A 14655-nucleotide genomic window follows, 5' to 3' on the forward strand; every position below is an offset into this window, starting at 1 on the left:
TGAGGGGCTATTTACTGTTATATTTGAGTATTGTGTATGTTATGAATAATAACTCTTGTTACTGGGAAAGAAAAGTTGAAATGAATTCTCAAGTAAAAATCATGGGGGAACTTCCCTGTCAGTCCAGGTGATCAGGTCTGATCCCTGGTTGGGAACTAAGGCCCCGCATGCCGCACAGCCAACAAATAAATAAAGGATTTCCTTAAAAAAAAAAATTGTATGGATCAAAATCCCATTTCTGGAGGGTTTTAAGAAAAATGTAGAGAAGATATGATAAATATAAAATAACTTCCTAAGACTGGTGATTAAAAAATACTGCCAAAACTACACTACCAATTTTGGCGACCAGGCTTTTCTAAGGGGAAAAAAATGTATTTCTCTAACTTGAAAATCAGTTTTTAATATTCACTGGTATGTTTAATAGTGTTAGTAAATTAAAATACATAGAGCCATCAACCAAATGATCCATTCTTATTGATTTATATATATATTTTAATACAGGGCATGAAGACTGTGTAAGAGGCTTGGCAATTTTGAGTGAAACAGAATTTCTCTCCTGTGCAAATGATGCTAGTATTAGAAGGTGGCAAATCACTGGCGAGTGTCTTGAAGTATTTTATGGTCATACAAATTATATTTATAGCATATCTGTCTTTCCAAATTGTAAAGGTAAGATTGTCTTATACTACGTATTTAAAATTCTGTGTTGAGTGGTGTTCTGTCCCATCTTGAGGTTGGGGAGGTGGTGCAGCGTGCTAATGGTTTAAATCAGTTTTCAGTTTACTAACTGTAACTTGAATAATTTAGTAACTTTATTTTGTAAATATATTTTTCCTAAGGAGAAAACTGTATGATCATCTTTCTATTCATTCAGACTTGATGGTTGGGTTGTAAAAGGTTCTTGGGCATCTGAAGAAAGATTTCATACAATTTATTGGTGTAAAGTATAGTAAGATGTGAATATACAAAAATGTAATTTTTTTGAAGTTGTATATGGTATAAGTGACATATACATAAAATTTAGAACTATAATTTATAAGTACTTTGAGGTTTAAACATCAGTAAGCGACTGATCTGATCTGATCTGATCTGATGCCTATTTAGAAAGGTAGTATATATAAATGTACTGAATTTTATTTATTCAGGCTAATTTTTCCCATATTCATTAATTTTAGATTTTGTGACAACAGCAGAAGACAGATCTCTGAGAATCTGGAAACATGGGGAATGTGCTCAAACAATCCGACTTCCAGCTCAGTCTATATGGTGCTGCTGTGTGCTGGACAATGGTGACATTGTGGTTGGTGCGAGGTATTCACATTCTAGTCAATCAATCAATGATATGTGTCTAGGCCTTAGATAGGGTGCACAGAGATAAGCCATAGAATTTCAGGTGAACTGGGGAGATCACAGGCACATTTGTGTCACTAAACAAAACAGTAGTAGAAATAACAGCTTTTGCATTAGTGATACATGATATATATTACATTAGTATTGTATTACAGGTTGTACAGCTGAAACTTGAAATGAGAGAAATTACAAATTGGTGTGGGCAAACCTTTTGGAGAAGAAATTTGAATTCGGTTTTGAAAGATAATGAATAAAAACAGCAAAGAAAGTTTCTATCAAAAATAGAAGTACAAGTAAAGTGTGGCATGGGACCAGGAGTGATGTGTGTGGGAGATGAAGGAAAATGGTGGAGGACCAGTTCTAGGGAGCAGTGGATGATAGTGGTAAGATGGTAGGGTGGGGCTTAATCATGAAGAACCTGGAATGCCCGGCATTTGTTAGATTCAGTGCTTGGGGTTAAAGGGTTATAGCTCTTGAGTAAGAAGTGGTGAACAGAACTTAGGAATTATTAAATATGTAGGTTAGATTTTACTAGTGGTGACAATGGACAGGAAACCAAATTAAAAAGCAACTGTAGGGGTGGGATGTAAAGTTATGAAATATTATTACCCCCACAGTATTAATAGATAAAAGACCAAAAAATGAGATAATGCAGAGGGAAAATGATCAGAAAGGGGATGAAAAAAAAGGATAAAGTTTCGAAGTTTGAATGAGTAGAAGTCCACATTAATAAAAATGCAGAAGTGCGAGAACTGGTCTGGTGAGAAAGGTGATAACCTCCTGGGATCTGTGCTGTTAAGTCACACTCAGGCATTGGACTGGATCCCAGGGTAACAGCTGGGACCGCAGATCAAGATTAGCACCAGACTTCCAGAGACCAGGGATAGGGCATCTGAGCGAAGAAACAGAAGGGAAGGAGCAGTACTAAAGGCTGAATTTATGCTACACTGTGGATAGAGAAAGAAAAGCCAGTAGCCGAAAACAGAAAAAACAATCCAGATGTTGAAATTCAAACTTGGAAAAAAGAGATTTTGGAGGCCAATTGTGATCAGTGTCAGTAAGTACATGAGGGGTTAAGGAATGAAAAGTTAGAAAAGCTTTTGGATTTGCTTTGAAAGATGTTAGTAGTGACCTTTTTGACATCACATTTTGATAGAAAATGATAGAAAAAGGTAGTAAGAGGAGACAAAGACTTTTTTGAAGAAATGGATGAAGGAAAGGATCACAGGCTACTCGGCCATTGAAGGCAAGAGGAAAAAGAGAGCGACAGCCGTAAGAGAACGGGGTCTACTAAAGCACGTGTGTGTTATTACTCCTTGGCTGGGTCAGGGTTGATATGTCGGTTTAGTTATTTTCACCCTAAACTTATTTAAAATTGAAGAAAAATAAATAAAGTGATAACATTTGCTGTTAGTAGAAGGTTAAGTAAGAAAGTTCACTATAGAGCTGAGTGAGATTAATATAGTTGAAAGTGGGTAACTTGCCTCACCACAAAATTTTGAAAAGAGAAATTATGGAAACCAAGTCATTTTCCCAAGAATAGAAATTGGGCCTGCCATCTAGTCCAGAGGTGAAGCTGTTTTTTTTGTTTGTTTGTTTTGGTAACATTGCTAATTAATGGAATAGCGAGGACAGGCTCCATGTGTTTCTAATGAATGGATATCGAGCATCTAGTATTTTCTAAGCCTTATGTTGGGCATTTGAGCCCTTTGTAAGTGAAACAGTTCACCACTCTTTTGTATACCGTAATACATGTGTACTACTGACTTTGAAAGTGTATGCTATACCTGTAGATTTTTGTGATGGTAAATATTTAATTTGGAATTGAAAATTGTGTTAAATATATATCTCTTTGTTCTTTGCCAGTAACTTTTTTCTTAAAAAGTCTTTTTTCATCCTTTCTGTTGCTTTGGCAAGTACAGAGTAGTGTGCTGAAATCAGCATAGTTCTATATTCAGCAATAAATACGTAGTAACATTTTTCATATTCACATATACAGATTATTTTTGCTTTGGATCTTTTAAGTGTGATAATGTTAATACATTGTGGTAATGACTTAAAATCAGTTTCTGTTTCATTACAGTGATGGTATTATTAGAGTGTTTACAGAATCAGAGGATCGGACAGCAAGTGCTGAGGAAATCAAGGCTTTTGAAAGAGAACTCTCTCAAGCAACCATTGATTCCAAAACTGGTGACTTAGGGGACATTAATGCTGAACAACTTCCTGGGAGGGAACATCTGAATGAACCTGGTAAATATTTCAGTGTATCTAGTAGTAAAAAACGTTACCATGTTTGCCTTTTGGAATAATCAGTGACAGAAAAAAAGATTGTTTTGTTAAGTCATTCAGTATTATTTTCATTGCCAGGCACCAATTTCTGAGAATTTTTATTATGCATAATCACAATGAGAAACCCATGTTCTTTTTGTCTCTGCCTCATCATTTTAAAGACTTTGAGCTAAGTTCCCCATAAACAGGGATCTTTTTTATTTTTTAATACTTAGTTCATATATATGGTAGGTGTTCAGAAGTCAATCATTTAATAACTTTTGGTTGACTTGATTCTCTGAGAGGCTGTATAGACTAAAAATGAGTTTAAATAATGGAATGTCTACTTAATGAGTTAGGCATCATTTGAGCTTAAAATCAGGACAGTGATTGTCTCAAATGAAACTTTATGTTGGATGGATCCATGATCCCTTGATCCATGAATCCCTGGGGGTTCTGAGATCCTTTCAGGATATCCATATGGTCATAACTAGTTTTGTAATACAAAAATGTTATTTGACTTTTAACACTGTGTTAACATCTGCATTTATGGTATAAAAGCAGTGGTGGGTAAAGCTGCTGGCTCCTTAGTACACAGATCAAGGCAGTGGCACCAGGCTGTTCAGGTGGTCATGGTGTTCTTCACTGGCATGCAGTTATTGTTTTTAAGAAAAAGTGCATCTGCTCTTAAGAATGTTCCTGAAAAAGCATTAAAAATTGCGTTTTTGGCCCTTTAGTACATGCCTTTAACGTTCTGGATGACAAGATGTAAAGTGCACCTACGGTATACCAGAGCACCACAAGCCTCCGGGATAAGTACTTCTGCAGTCATTGGAGTTGCAGGCTGAACTTCCCCTTTTTTCTTGGAATGCCACTTTTATTTCAAAGAACAGCTGTAGTTATTCAGACTTAGATATTTGGCAGGCCTTTTTTGGAAAATGAATGAAATGAGCATGTCACTCTAAGGAAAACGATTGATAGTACTTGTTGCCAAAGATAAGATTCAAACTTCCAACTGAAAATTGAAATTTTGAAAGACTTGTAACATCAGTGGTAATATTAACAAATGAGACTTTTTAATATTGAATAATAAAATGTGTAGTCATATGGAAGATCTACATAAATCTGTGATTTAATCAGTGTTTTCCAGATGACTAGTTTGTGGTCTAACAGAATCATAAATGAGTAAAAGAACTGTTCAGAGTTTGATGGACCAATGGATTTTAGTATAATAGAGCATGACAAGTTCATTGATATGATTTTAGATTCTAAAGTTGAAACCTTTTAGGATCTGCCCATGTAGAATATCCACATTTTTCTGAAAAGGCTGTTAGACCAGTCCTCTCTTTTCAACTGTATTATCCGTGTGACGTGGGATTTTCTTGATATACTTCAACCGAACAATAAATTACAAAGGTTAAATGCAGGGGCAGGTATGATAATCCAGCTCTCTTCCATTAAGAGAGACGGTAAAGAGATTTACGAAAACATACAACAACGCTAGTCTTCTTACTAAATTTCTAAAACTAATTTTTCATTAAACTATTACTTATTCAATATGTAATGGACCTATTGGGCTTCCCTGGTGGCTCAGTGGTAAAGAATCTGCCTGCCAATGCAGGAGACGCAGGTTCAATCTCTGGGTCCAGAAGATCCCCTAGAGAAGGAAATGGCAATCTACTCCAGTACTTTTGCCTGGGAAACCCTATGGACAGAGGAGCCTGGTGGGCTACTGTCCATGGGGTCGCAAAAGACTCAGACACGGCTTAATGACTAAACAACAATAACAAAGAGATCACTTATTGTTTTCCATGAAGTAAATATATTTTTTATTCTTCTCATTTTTAATTTCAAATTCAGTAAATCAACTGATACAACCCACATAAAAAAATTTCTTTGGGTTTCTGAAACCAGAGTTTGAATACGTTCATATCATTTCATGTTTTTAATATTCTTATAGTTCTTTGCAAAAATGTAATCTTTTTGTCCATACATATATACACATTCAGTAAATATTTACTAGGTACTTACTGTGTACCTGGCATTGTTCTAAACTCTGCCCAATACAGATTCTTTTCTTACAAATTTATACTCTACAGGAGGAGGCAGATAATTTAAAAGTAAGTAGATATACAAGTATGTCAGATAATGATAAATTCTATGGGAAAAATAAAGCAGGAGTTGAGTTTTAATAAAAAACAAAACAGGAGTTATAAATTCAGTGGTCAGGAAATGTATACTACTTAGGATAGCACTAGTTGCTATAACAGATAAATCCTAAAATCTCAGTGGCTTAACACAAGAGAAGGTTTATTTGTTGTACATTTAGAGTTCAGTTGATGACAGGTGTCCTGGAGTACGTACTCCTCTGAGTTATTCAGGTGCTCAAGCTGAAATCACCATCTTCAGCAGGTGCTTGCAGGGTCCCCTTGGTTATAGACATTCAATCACTAGATAGTATAAGAGGGGAGGGTAGAAAATGATGGACTAGGTTTGGAACCAGCATATATCAGACCCTGAAGCTGAAACTCCAATACTTTGACCACCTGATGCCAAGAACTGACCCATTGGAAAAGACCCTGATGTTGGGAAAGATTGAAGGTGGGAGGAGAAGGGGAGGACCGAGGATGAGATGGTTGGATGGCATCACCAACTCAATGGACATGAGTTGAATAGGCTTGAAGAGTTGGTGATGGAAAGGGAAGCCTGGCGTGCTGCAGTCCATGGGGTCGCAAAGAGTCCGACACAACTGAGCAACTGAACTGGACTGATATCACACCCACCCAGATTCCACTGACCATTACTCAGTATGTAATCTCGGGACACCATTGGAATAGGAGCAGGAATTTCTAGAGGACAGCTAGGTGCCTCTGCCACTGAAGGCCTTGTGAGAATGTGACTTTCAGGTAAAGTTCCTAAGGAGGGTCAGAAGCAAATCTTGCCAACATCTGTGTGGAGAATATAATAAGCACAATAAACAGCCAGTGTAATCAGACTCGAGGGGGTTCCAGGGCCTATATTAGGAGGCCATTGAATCAGTCCAACTAAGAAATACTGGTGGCTTATACCAATAGGTAGCACTGGAGATGGTGAGAAGAGTTAGTTGTTCTAGCTATATTTTAATGATAGAGCTGATGGAATTTGCTGTAGGATTAGAGTTGAGATAAAGGAATCACTCTTCTACTCTTTTTGGCCTGATCAGCTAGAAGAATGGAGAATCATTTACTGAAATGAAGTATTGTCAGAAGACATTTATTAATAAAACTCATTTTATTTTTGATTAGCCAACTACTTTTTTAGTAGAATCACATCTTTTTAAACATCCTTTATTTAATAGAGTTTCCTTTGAAGCATTATTTTCTTTTTGTCCATTTTCTAGTAGAATTATGTTTTAAAATATTTCATTTAATGTTTTAGGTATAAACTTTAACATTAAAAATTTTCGATCTAAATGCTTGTAAATTTTACTCTGCCTTTCTCTGACTCACACAATTTTTATTTTAAGGTACTAGAGAAGGACAGACTCGTCTAATCAGAGATGGAGAGAAAGTCGAAGCCTACCAGTGGAGTGTTAGTGAAAGGAGGTGGATAAAAATTGGTGATGTTGTTGGCTCCTCTGGTGCTAGTCAGCAAACGTCTGGAAAAGTTTTATATGAAGGGAAAGTATGTCAACTTCTGCTTTCTAATTACTATTATCTTAAAGCATTTGACAAATTAATGGTTTTGTTTCCCTTTCTCCATGCTAATAAAATTTTCTTTGGTATTTTGACATTTAAAAATACATTTCAGTGGGGAGATTCTCAGTCTTTGAGTAGTTTTTGTTTGTTTGTTTGTTTTTAAGTATCTTTGCATGCAGAAAGAGCTCCTTTTGTGATGGATGCACTGGCCATGATTTGCCTTTTGGTAGTTAGATGCATAAGCTATTCCCGACCGTTTTGGGTTTGGCACTTTTGTGCCACCTTTCCTCTTATGCTTCATGCCTAGCTGTGTTTAACTTGACAGGGCATGAGGGACCCTGCAAGGCTGTGCTTATAATGCCGGCATGTGTTTTACGAACATGTTTGCAACAGCTAATACTTTTGGCCTTGAGATCAGCTAATTGCCAACCAATCTTTGCTTTTACAGTTAATGTGTTTTCATAATCCATCCCCTAAGTCTACCCCAGAGAACTACCATTCTTACAGCACATGCAGATGGTTGCTGTTAATCATTATCTGCCTAGTAGAAGTTTTAACATTGTGCTTTGGAGAAAGTTTAACACTATCATTATTAAAATAACTCTGTTATATATATCTTTAATATATATGAACAGACAGTAATCATTCATCTCCTTTTTATATTCCCATTTAAGGAATTTGATTATGTTTTCTCAATTGATGTCAATGAAGGTGGACCATCATATAAATTGCCATATAATATCACTGATGATCCCTGGTTAGCTGCATACAACTTCTTACAGAAGAATGATTTGAATCCTATGTTTTTGGATCAGGTGGCTAAATTTATTATTGATAACACAAAAGGTCAAATGTTGGGACTCGGAAACACCAGTTTTTCAGATCCTTTTACAGGTAAGTTAGGGTTTGTATTAAGTCTTATATATTAATACTCCCATCAGAGTTGATTATCTTTTGTGTGTGTCTGTGTATATTTAAACACCTATTATGATTAACTATTTAAATAAAAAAATTAAAAATAAGATCTACAGCAGATTTATATTTTTGAGCTTCAAATTATATAGTAATTTTGTATTTTTAGAAATAATTGTAAATTGTTCTCTTTCAAAAATACAGCCACACTGTAAACTAAATAAAATTAAGAAACTAATTCAGCCATTTGAAATGAAAAGAAACTTGTAAGTTTCTTCATATTACTGCTTCATGTTATTTTGGTGAAATTTATTAAATAGAAATTCTGTTTCACATGGGGCTAAACTGGTTAGTTATGCATCAAGTCTAGAACTGAACTGTGGGTAATTTTAGTTTATGTGTTATTTGTATTCGTCATGTTCACTTTAAGTCACTTGTTTATTACATAGTATACAGTGTTTAAGTGTTATAAATGGGATTAGGTTTTCATGCCAGGAGTATTATAACCCCAGTAGTATTAGTCTTGAGTCCTCGAGTGGAGTTTAATTCTAGAAGTGTTAGCCTGAGTTCTAGGTCCCGGAAACCGAGGCTATGGTATGGGAGGAAATACAATTCTCCCTCTTGTCTTAAATATAGGGCCAGCCCTAAATAAAATTTTGAAATTGACACTTTATTATTAAGTGGGTTCCTGTCATTTCTGACCCCATCTTTCATGTGCTGGTGTTCTTCCTTTTTACAAGCATTGCACATTCTGTTCTTGTCTCAGATCTTTTTTTTTTCCCTTTTTCCCTCACAGACGCTCCTAAATCATCTTCTCTCCTCTAGTTCAAACTTCTATTGTTCATTCACATCATAGAGCTAATCTCAGCTGCATGTTCATTTAAACAGAGGTATCAGACTGAATCACTACAGAACTATAAATAATGGAACCCTCCCAGATAGACTTGACAGAAAAAGGGAAAACAAAGCTTATATCTGGATATTTCTGGTTGGAATATCAGCCTACAGTACAAAAGAGTACTGTATTGTATAAGCTGTCTTGTGGGATAGATAGAGGACAGATGTTAAAGCAGCTGTCTGTATCTGGAAATCTAACAGTCTCCCCTTTTTTACTCTTCCGAAACCCTTACCAGCATCCTCAGATATATCTTTGGTAGATGCCTCCAATTATTTCCTTAGAGATACTAACAAAGCCTACTCACACACACCACACATTTGCAAAGAAATAAATGGGAAATCTGTTTCCTTTGTAGCACTCATCCCCTTTGTAATTTTCTTCTCCAGTAGGTTGTAAGCTTCAGTGGATACAAGCAATCTTGTTCCCTGCTGGATCTCCACACTGAATGTACTATTTGACACATGAATTAATGAACCTGGAGGTTCTCTAAAAGATTAACATTTGCTGCCTGTGGTTTTGATAGCAACAACAGCAGGAATTCTAGTGAATTTGTATAGGAACAGAAACTGATTGTATGGTATATTATTTAGGTCAGAGACCAACTGCAATTTATCTTTTTATATTTGAATTCCTAGTCATTTTACTATTTAAGTGCAGAAACTAAGATATAATAAAAAGTATTACAGTTATCAAAAACAAAACTTAGAGAATCGCTGAAATTTTAGTTTTTTACTAACCAACTGTAAGACTTCTGACGATAACTCCTCTTAAGATAACTCCTCTTACTCTGTCTTTTGTTGCCTTGCTCTTTTTTCTCCACACTTAGAGTCTTCTGATGTAAGCAGTGTGCTATTTATGAAAGTCAGAATTTTGACGTGCTTCAGATTTTCCTTTGTTTACATGCACAGGTGGCGGTCGGTACGTTCCAGGCTCTTCATCAGGATCTTCTAACACCCTTCCTGCAGCGGATCCTTTTACAGGTGGGAAGCAGTTTTGAGCAATATGTCTTTCTTCCTAAAATGTGTAATATTTTGCATTCTGTAGCTTAACATTTTGAAGATATTATCCAATAACTGGTAATTCCCTTATTGGTATGTCCAATTTTTATGAATCTCCTTTTTAACTTCCTTTTTTTCTTTTTCCTTGAGTACTTTTCTAGCTTTCCCTCCTGACTTTTAAAAACATATTATTAAAATTCATCATTTACTCCAGTGGTCCTAAAAGGAGAGCAGCGTCATTAAAAGCCTAGATTTTAGAGTCAGACAGACCTTGGTTCAAAATCTGGCTCTACCACTTGTGAGAAGTTGGCAAGTTACTTAACCTATCTGAGCCTATTTTTTTTATCTGTGAAATTAGATAATAGGGGAATCCACCACCCAAGACACAGCATGAGTGCTGTCACTGGCGAGATGCTACTGATCATGAGCAAAGAAGGAGCCATGTGAGTCCTGGATGTTGGATGGAGCAGTGCAGTCAAGAAGTTTGGCCAGGCACATTTTGCCTTTAGCATGGAAGGAGACAGTCCACCCCGCTACCCAGGATTAGTCTTCCTAATCTAAGTTATTAATGGCCTTCATGAAGCCCTGGAAGTGTTGGTGTAGCTCTTCAAAGTGACTTTATTTACCAAAGGTATGCATGCCTCAGCATCAACACTACTGGAAAAAAATTGGACTTTAATGCAACTGAAGAAATCTCTGTTTTCAGAATAGCATTTGATGTATTTTATGATGCTGTTGTTGGATCTTCAGCCAGAGTTCCTGGACAATGTACCAAATTTGGGAAGAGATTCATAGCATTTATGGTATCTATTGGTCCTGCAGACTTAGTACTGTGAGCTCTAAAAGTGATACCGTATGGTCCTTCCTATCTAAACCATAGAAGGGACCAACATGCAACCTTGGGTCATATCCTGAAGCTGTGAACTGCTCTCAGTAGGCTTCCCTTCTCCTGAGAATGCACTGGTGGCCTAGATGCAAATAGCTGTACCCTGTGCAGTGTACCAGTGTACTACAGAAACCAACTATCAAGCTAAATGTTGTGATAGCATGATGGCTATTAAGGAAGTCTTTGGTGACCCTGAAAAGGTAGTAAAGATCTGAAGAGTAGATCAGATGATCACTTTCTCTGTCGGCATACTCGGGCACAGTGATGCCCTGAAACTTAGAACAACAGAGTTCCTGAATCTCATTAGCACCTCTTTTTGGAACAGAAAGACTATTATACCAAGCTTCAAACAGTACCAACAAAGTCAAGAGAACAACTGGGGCCATCGTAACCGGAGCATGTCTCACTGTTGCACAATATCAATAACTCAGAAGATTCAATGATTATGGAGATATGCAAGATAGCATACTAAAAGTCCAGGAAAATTCTAAAGTAATAGGTTAACTGAACCACAGTTATCAAAAGATAGATAACAACATTTTCATATTGAGATGTTATAAAAAATCCTGTAGTACATACAAAGTGTTTAGCAAAATGCCTGGAATATATTAATAATATTTAAGCCCTCAATATATGTTAGCTCTTTTTATTGTTGATGTTGTCCCTCCAGTTTTACCAATAGCCCTGGGGTCAGAAGATTTCTGCATCTTACTTACAACTTAAGGTCAATCTTAATTCTTTTTTTTTTCCTTATTTATGGGATGCTTGTTTAAGTTAGTTATTGCAAGGTCCCACCCACAAAAATTCTGATACACTACATTAGTGAGGAGGTTAAAAATACTTATAGTCTGACCCCTTAGCTAGGAATTCTGATTAAGTGGTCTTTTTGTTTGTTTGTTTGTTTTTGACTGTGCTGGGTCTTCATTACTGTCCATCAGCTTTTTCTAATTGCAGGGCTGTGGGGGCTCCTCTCTAGTTGCTGTGCGCAGGCTTCTCATTGCAGTGGCTTCTCCTGTTGCAGATCACGCTGGGCTCTAGGGTGTGCGGGGCTCCAGTGGTTGTGGCACATGGGCTCGTAGCTGCAGCAGCTCCCAGGCTCTAGAAGACAGACCCAGTAGTTGTGGCACACGGGCTTAGTTGCTCCATGGCATCTTCCTGGACCAGGGGTCAAATCAATATCCCCTCCATTGCAGGATGAATTCTTAACCACTGGACCACCAGGGAAGACCCTGATTAAGTGGTCTTGGATGTGGTTTGCTGTTTAGGTAGTTTTAAAAGCTCCCCATTGGTTTCTAAAATGAAGCTAATTTGGAGTACCACTAAGCATTTATGGGCAGGCCCTGGGAATCTGCATATTGAACCAGTGACTCCCATTCAAATTGGTCTGAAAACCACATTTGGTACACTGTAGGACTACATTCTGCCTCATAATGCCTTGGGCACTTGGGCAAATTATTCAGCCTTCCTTTTCTAAATTTTTATGAATAACAATGATACCTAATTAATATTTAAATGAATTCCTGCATATAAGATACTTAGCTTGCTAGCCAGCATATCGTGAAAACTCAGCAAATCCACTTACTCTGTGTTCTTCATTATTTTAATGAATCCCATTCACCTTTGTAGTTTTGTGTGCTTTTTCTGTATCTGTGCACTGGTTATACCAACTCCTGAACGTTAAAATCAGAGGGGCTAGAATAATAAGTAGCTCATCTTCCTTCTTCCCACAAAAGCTAATTTGTGGGAAGTCCTAAAAAAGGACTCTGAACATCTCCAAATTCTGCTGATTCTCTATACTTGTTTTTCCTGTTTCTTTCTTTCCATTGTCAGTAAAGCAGCTGCAAGTATTCCCAAATGTGAGACTGGGCTATTGTAGTATCTCTGACTCTTACCTAGTTTCTTTTCCATTTGTCTTATATGCCAGCTAATCCTATGTCTATATTTCAATAGAATAGTGTCCACCTTTCATAGTGGAAACTTGTGACTTTCTTTCCAGTCTAATAGCCTTTGTAATTCATTAAACTTCTATAATTATAGTATATAAGGCATGTAATTACTTGAGGATAACTTCCCTGGCTAAGTTTATTGGAATCTAGCTATATGCCTGACACTATTCTAAGCATTTTGCTGTATTAAATTTACTACCCATTTATTAAGCCCATTTATTAAGATGTCATTCTGAAAGTGTAACTAATAATGAAAATAAGTCATTCTGTGTAAAGAAGGAGCAGTTTGAACTTTAGTATAATTTGCCATTACCCTGTGCTTACTATGAGTATTATTGCATTTTAGGTGGTGGTCGGTATGTACCGGGCTCTGCAAGTATGGGAACTACCATGGCTGGAGTTGATCCATTTACAGGTACACACTTTTCACTTTCTTTTCTTGTTTTTAGATTTTTAAAATTCATTAAAACTTTTATGTAATAAAAGTTTAAGAAAATTGGCATCTTTTTCTTGCTGGAAAACATTTTATACAGTAAATCAAGACCAAACTTTTGACCTGACTTTTTGAGTGTTCTCAGAATTGTGTCATTACTGCATGCTGGAATCATCTGGGTAGCTTAGAAAAAGTCCTTCAGCCTCATCCTCAGTGATGCTCACTTGATCTAACGTTGCTCTGGGTTGAGGTCTTTGCAAGGATAGTTTTATAATTTTCTCATATGCAACCAGGATGGAGAAGTGCTGTTCTGTGTTAAGGCTGGTTTCCTCACTATCCTTACAAAGTCTTAGTTTGTTCCCATGTCTTACCCTTCATTCTTACATAATGTGTTTAGAATGTTATTTACTATATTACACATTGAGAGGACTCAGAAAAGAATTTGCTTTTACCATTTAGGCCTGGAATATTTGGCTTTCCCTGGAGCAATTTTTTTTTATCCTTAATATCTAGCATAGACCCCAATACATCTTACTTGTTCATCATTGTTGAATACATGCAGGCATGCTTTTTCCCTCTGTATTGGCTGCCAGTGAAATCCAGAACTGAGTTTGTGGTTCACCTCTTGAAAGTTTGACAGATCTCTTGGCATATATATTTCCCTATTTATTATTTTTTAATGTTTATTTTATTGAAGTATAGTTGATTTACAGTGTTGTATAACTTCTGCTGTATAGCAAAGTGATTCAGTTATATATCAATTTATGTTTTTTTCATATTCTATCACCCTAGTAGAATTATTGAATATAATTCTTTTGTATTGAATACGCTTCCCTGTGCTATTCATTCAGTAGGACCTTGTTGTTTATTCATTCTGTATCATTCTCTACCTGTTTATTATTTTATATGAGAAATATAGAGAATATATGTAACATGTTATTAAGCATAATACAAAATTCATAAACCCACCACTCTACTTGAGAACTAAGTGGAATATGATTTTGTAAGCTATGTTTTCATTGCAGAAGTAACATTGGCAGAGTTAAGAGTTTAAAATTACAAAATTTATATAAATAATTTTCTACAGAATAAATGCTTAGTAATGTTAGTTGTACCCGTTATACTACAAAAGAGTCTTAAAGTTCACAATATTTCCTCCCATTTTTCAGAAATTAAAGTCTTTTAACAGTTTTTATATGCTGAATAAAGGTGCTGAACCTTTACCTAAGCCATTGTCATCTCTCGCCTAGACTAATGAAATACTGGCCTCTGAATTGGTCTCAC

At 36.3% G+C, this 14655-nt stretch overlaps 1 protein-coding gene across 1 annotated transcript in view; it reads left to right on the plus strand.

Moving 5' to 3' along the window:
• The window catches only part of PLAA (phospholipase A2 activating protein), a 40212-nt gene that overhangs the window by 16823 nt on the left and 8734 nt on the right, over positions 1-14655 (plus strand). Inside the window, exons 5-11 of the mRNA XM_055577858.1 lie at positions 502-669; positions 1176-1311; positions 3434-3603; positions 7127-7284; positions 7973-8192; positions 10017-10088; positions 13285-13353. Of these exons, the coding sequence (XP_055433833.1) occupies positions 502-669; positions 1176-1311; positions 3434-3603; positions 7127-7284; positions 7973-8192; positions 10017-10088; positions 13285-13353 (993 nt within the window). The remainder of the gene's footprint in view (positions 1-501; positions 670-1175; positions 1312-3433; positions 3604-7126; positions 7285-7972; positions 8193-10016; positions 10089-13284; positions 13354-14655) is intronic.

This window comes from Bubalus kerabau, chromosome 4, assembly GCF_029407905.1.
Source record: "Bubalus kerabau isolate K-KA32 ecotype Philippines breed swamp buffalo chromosome 4, PCC_UOA_SB_1v2, whole genome shotgun sequence".
Classification (NCBI taxonomy): domain Eukaryota; kingdom Metazoa; phylum Chordata; class Mammalia; order Artiodactyla; family Bovidae; genus Bubalus; species Bubalus kerabau.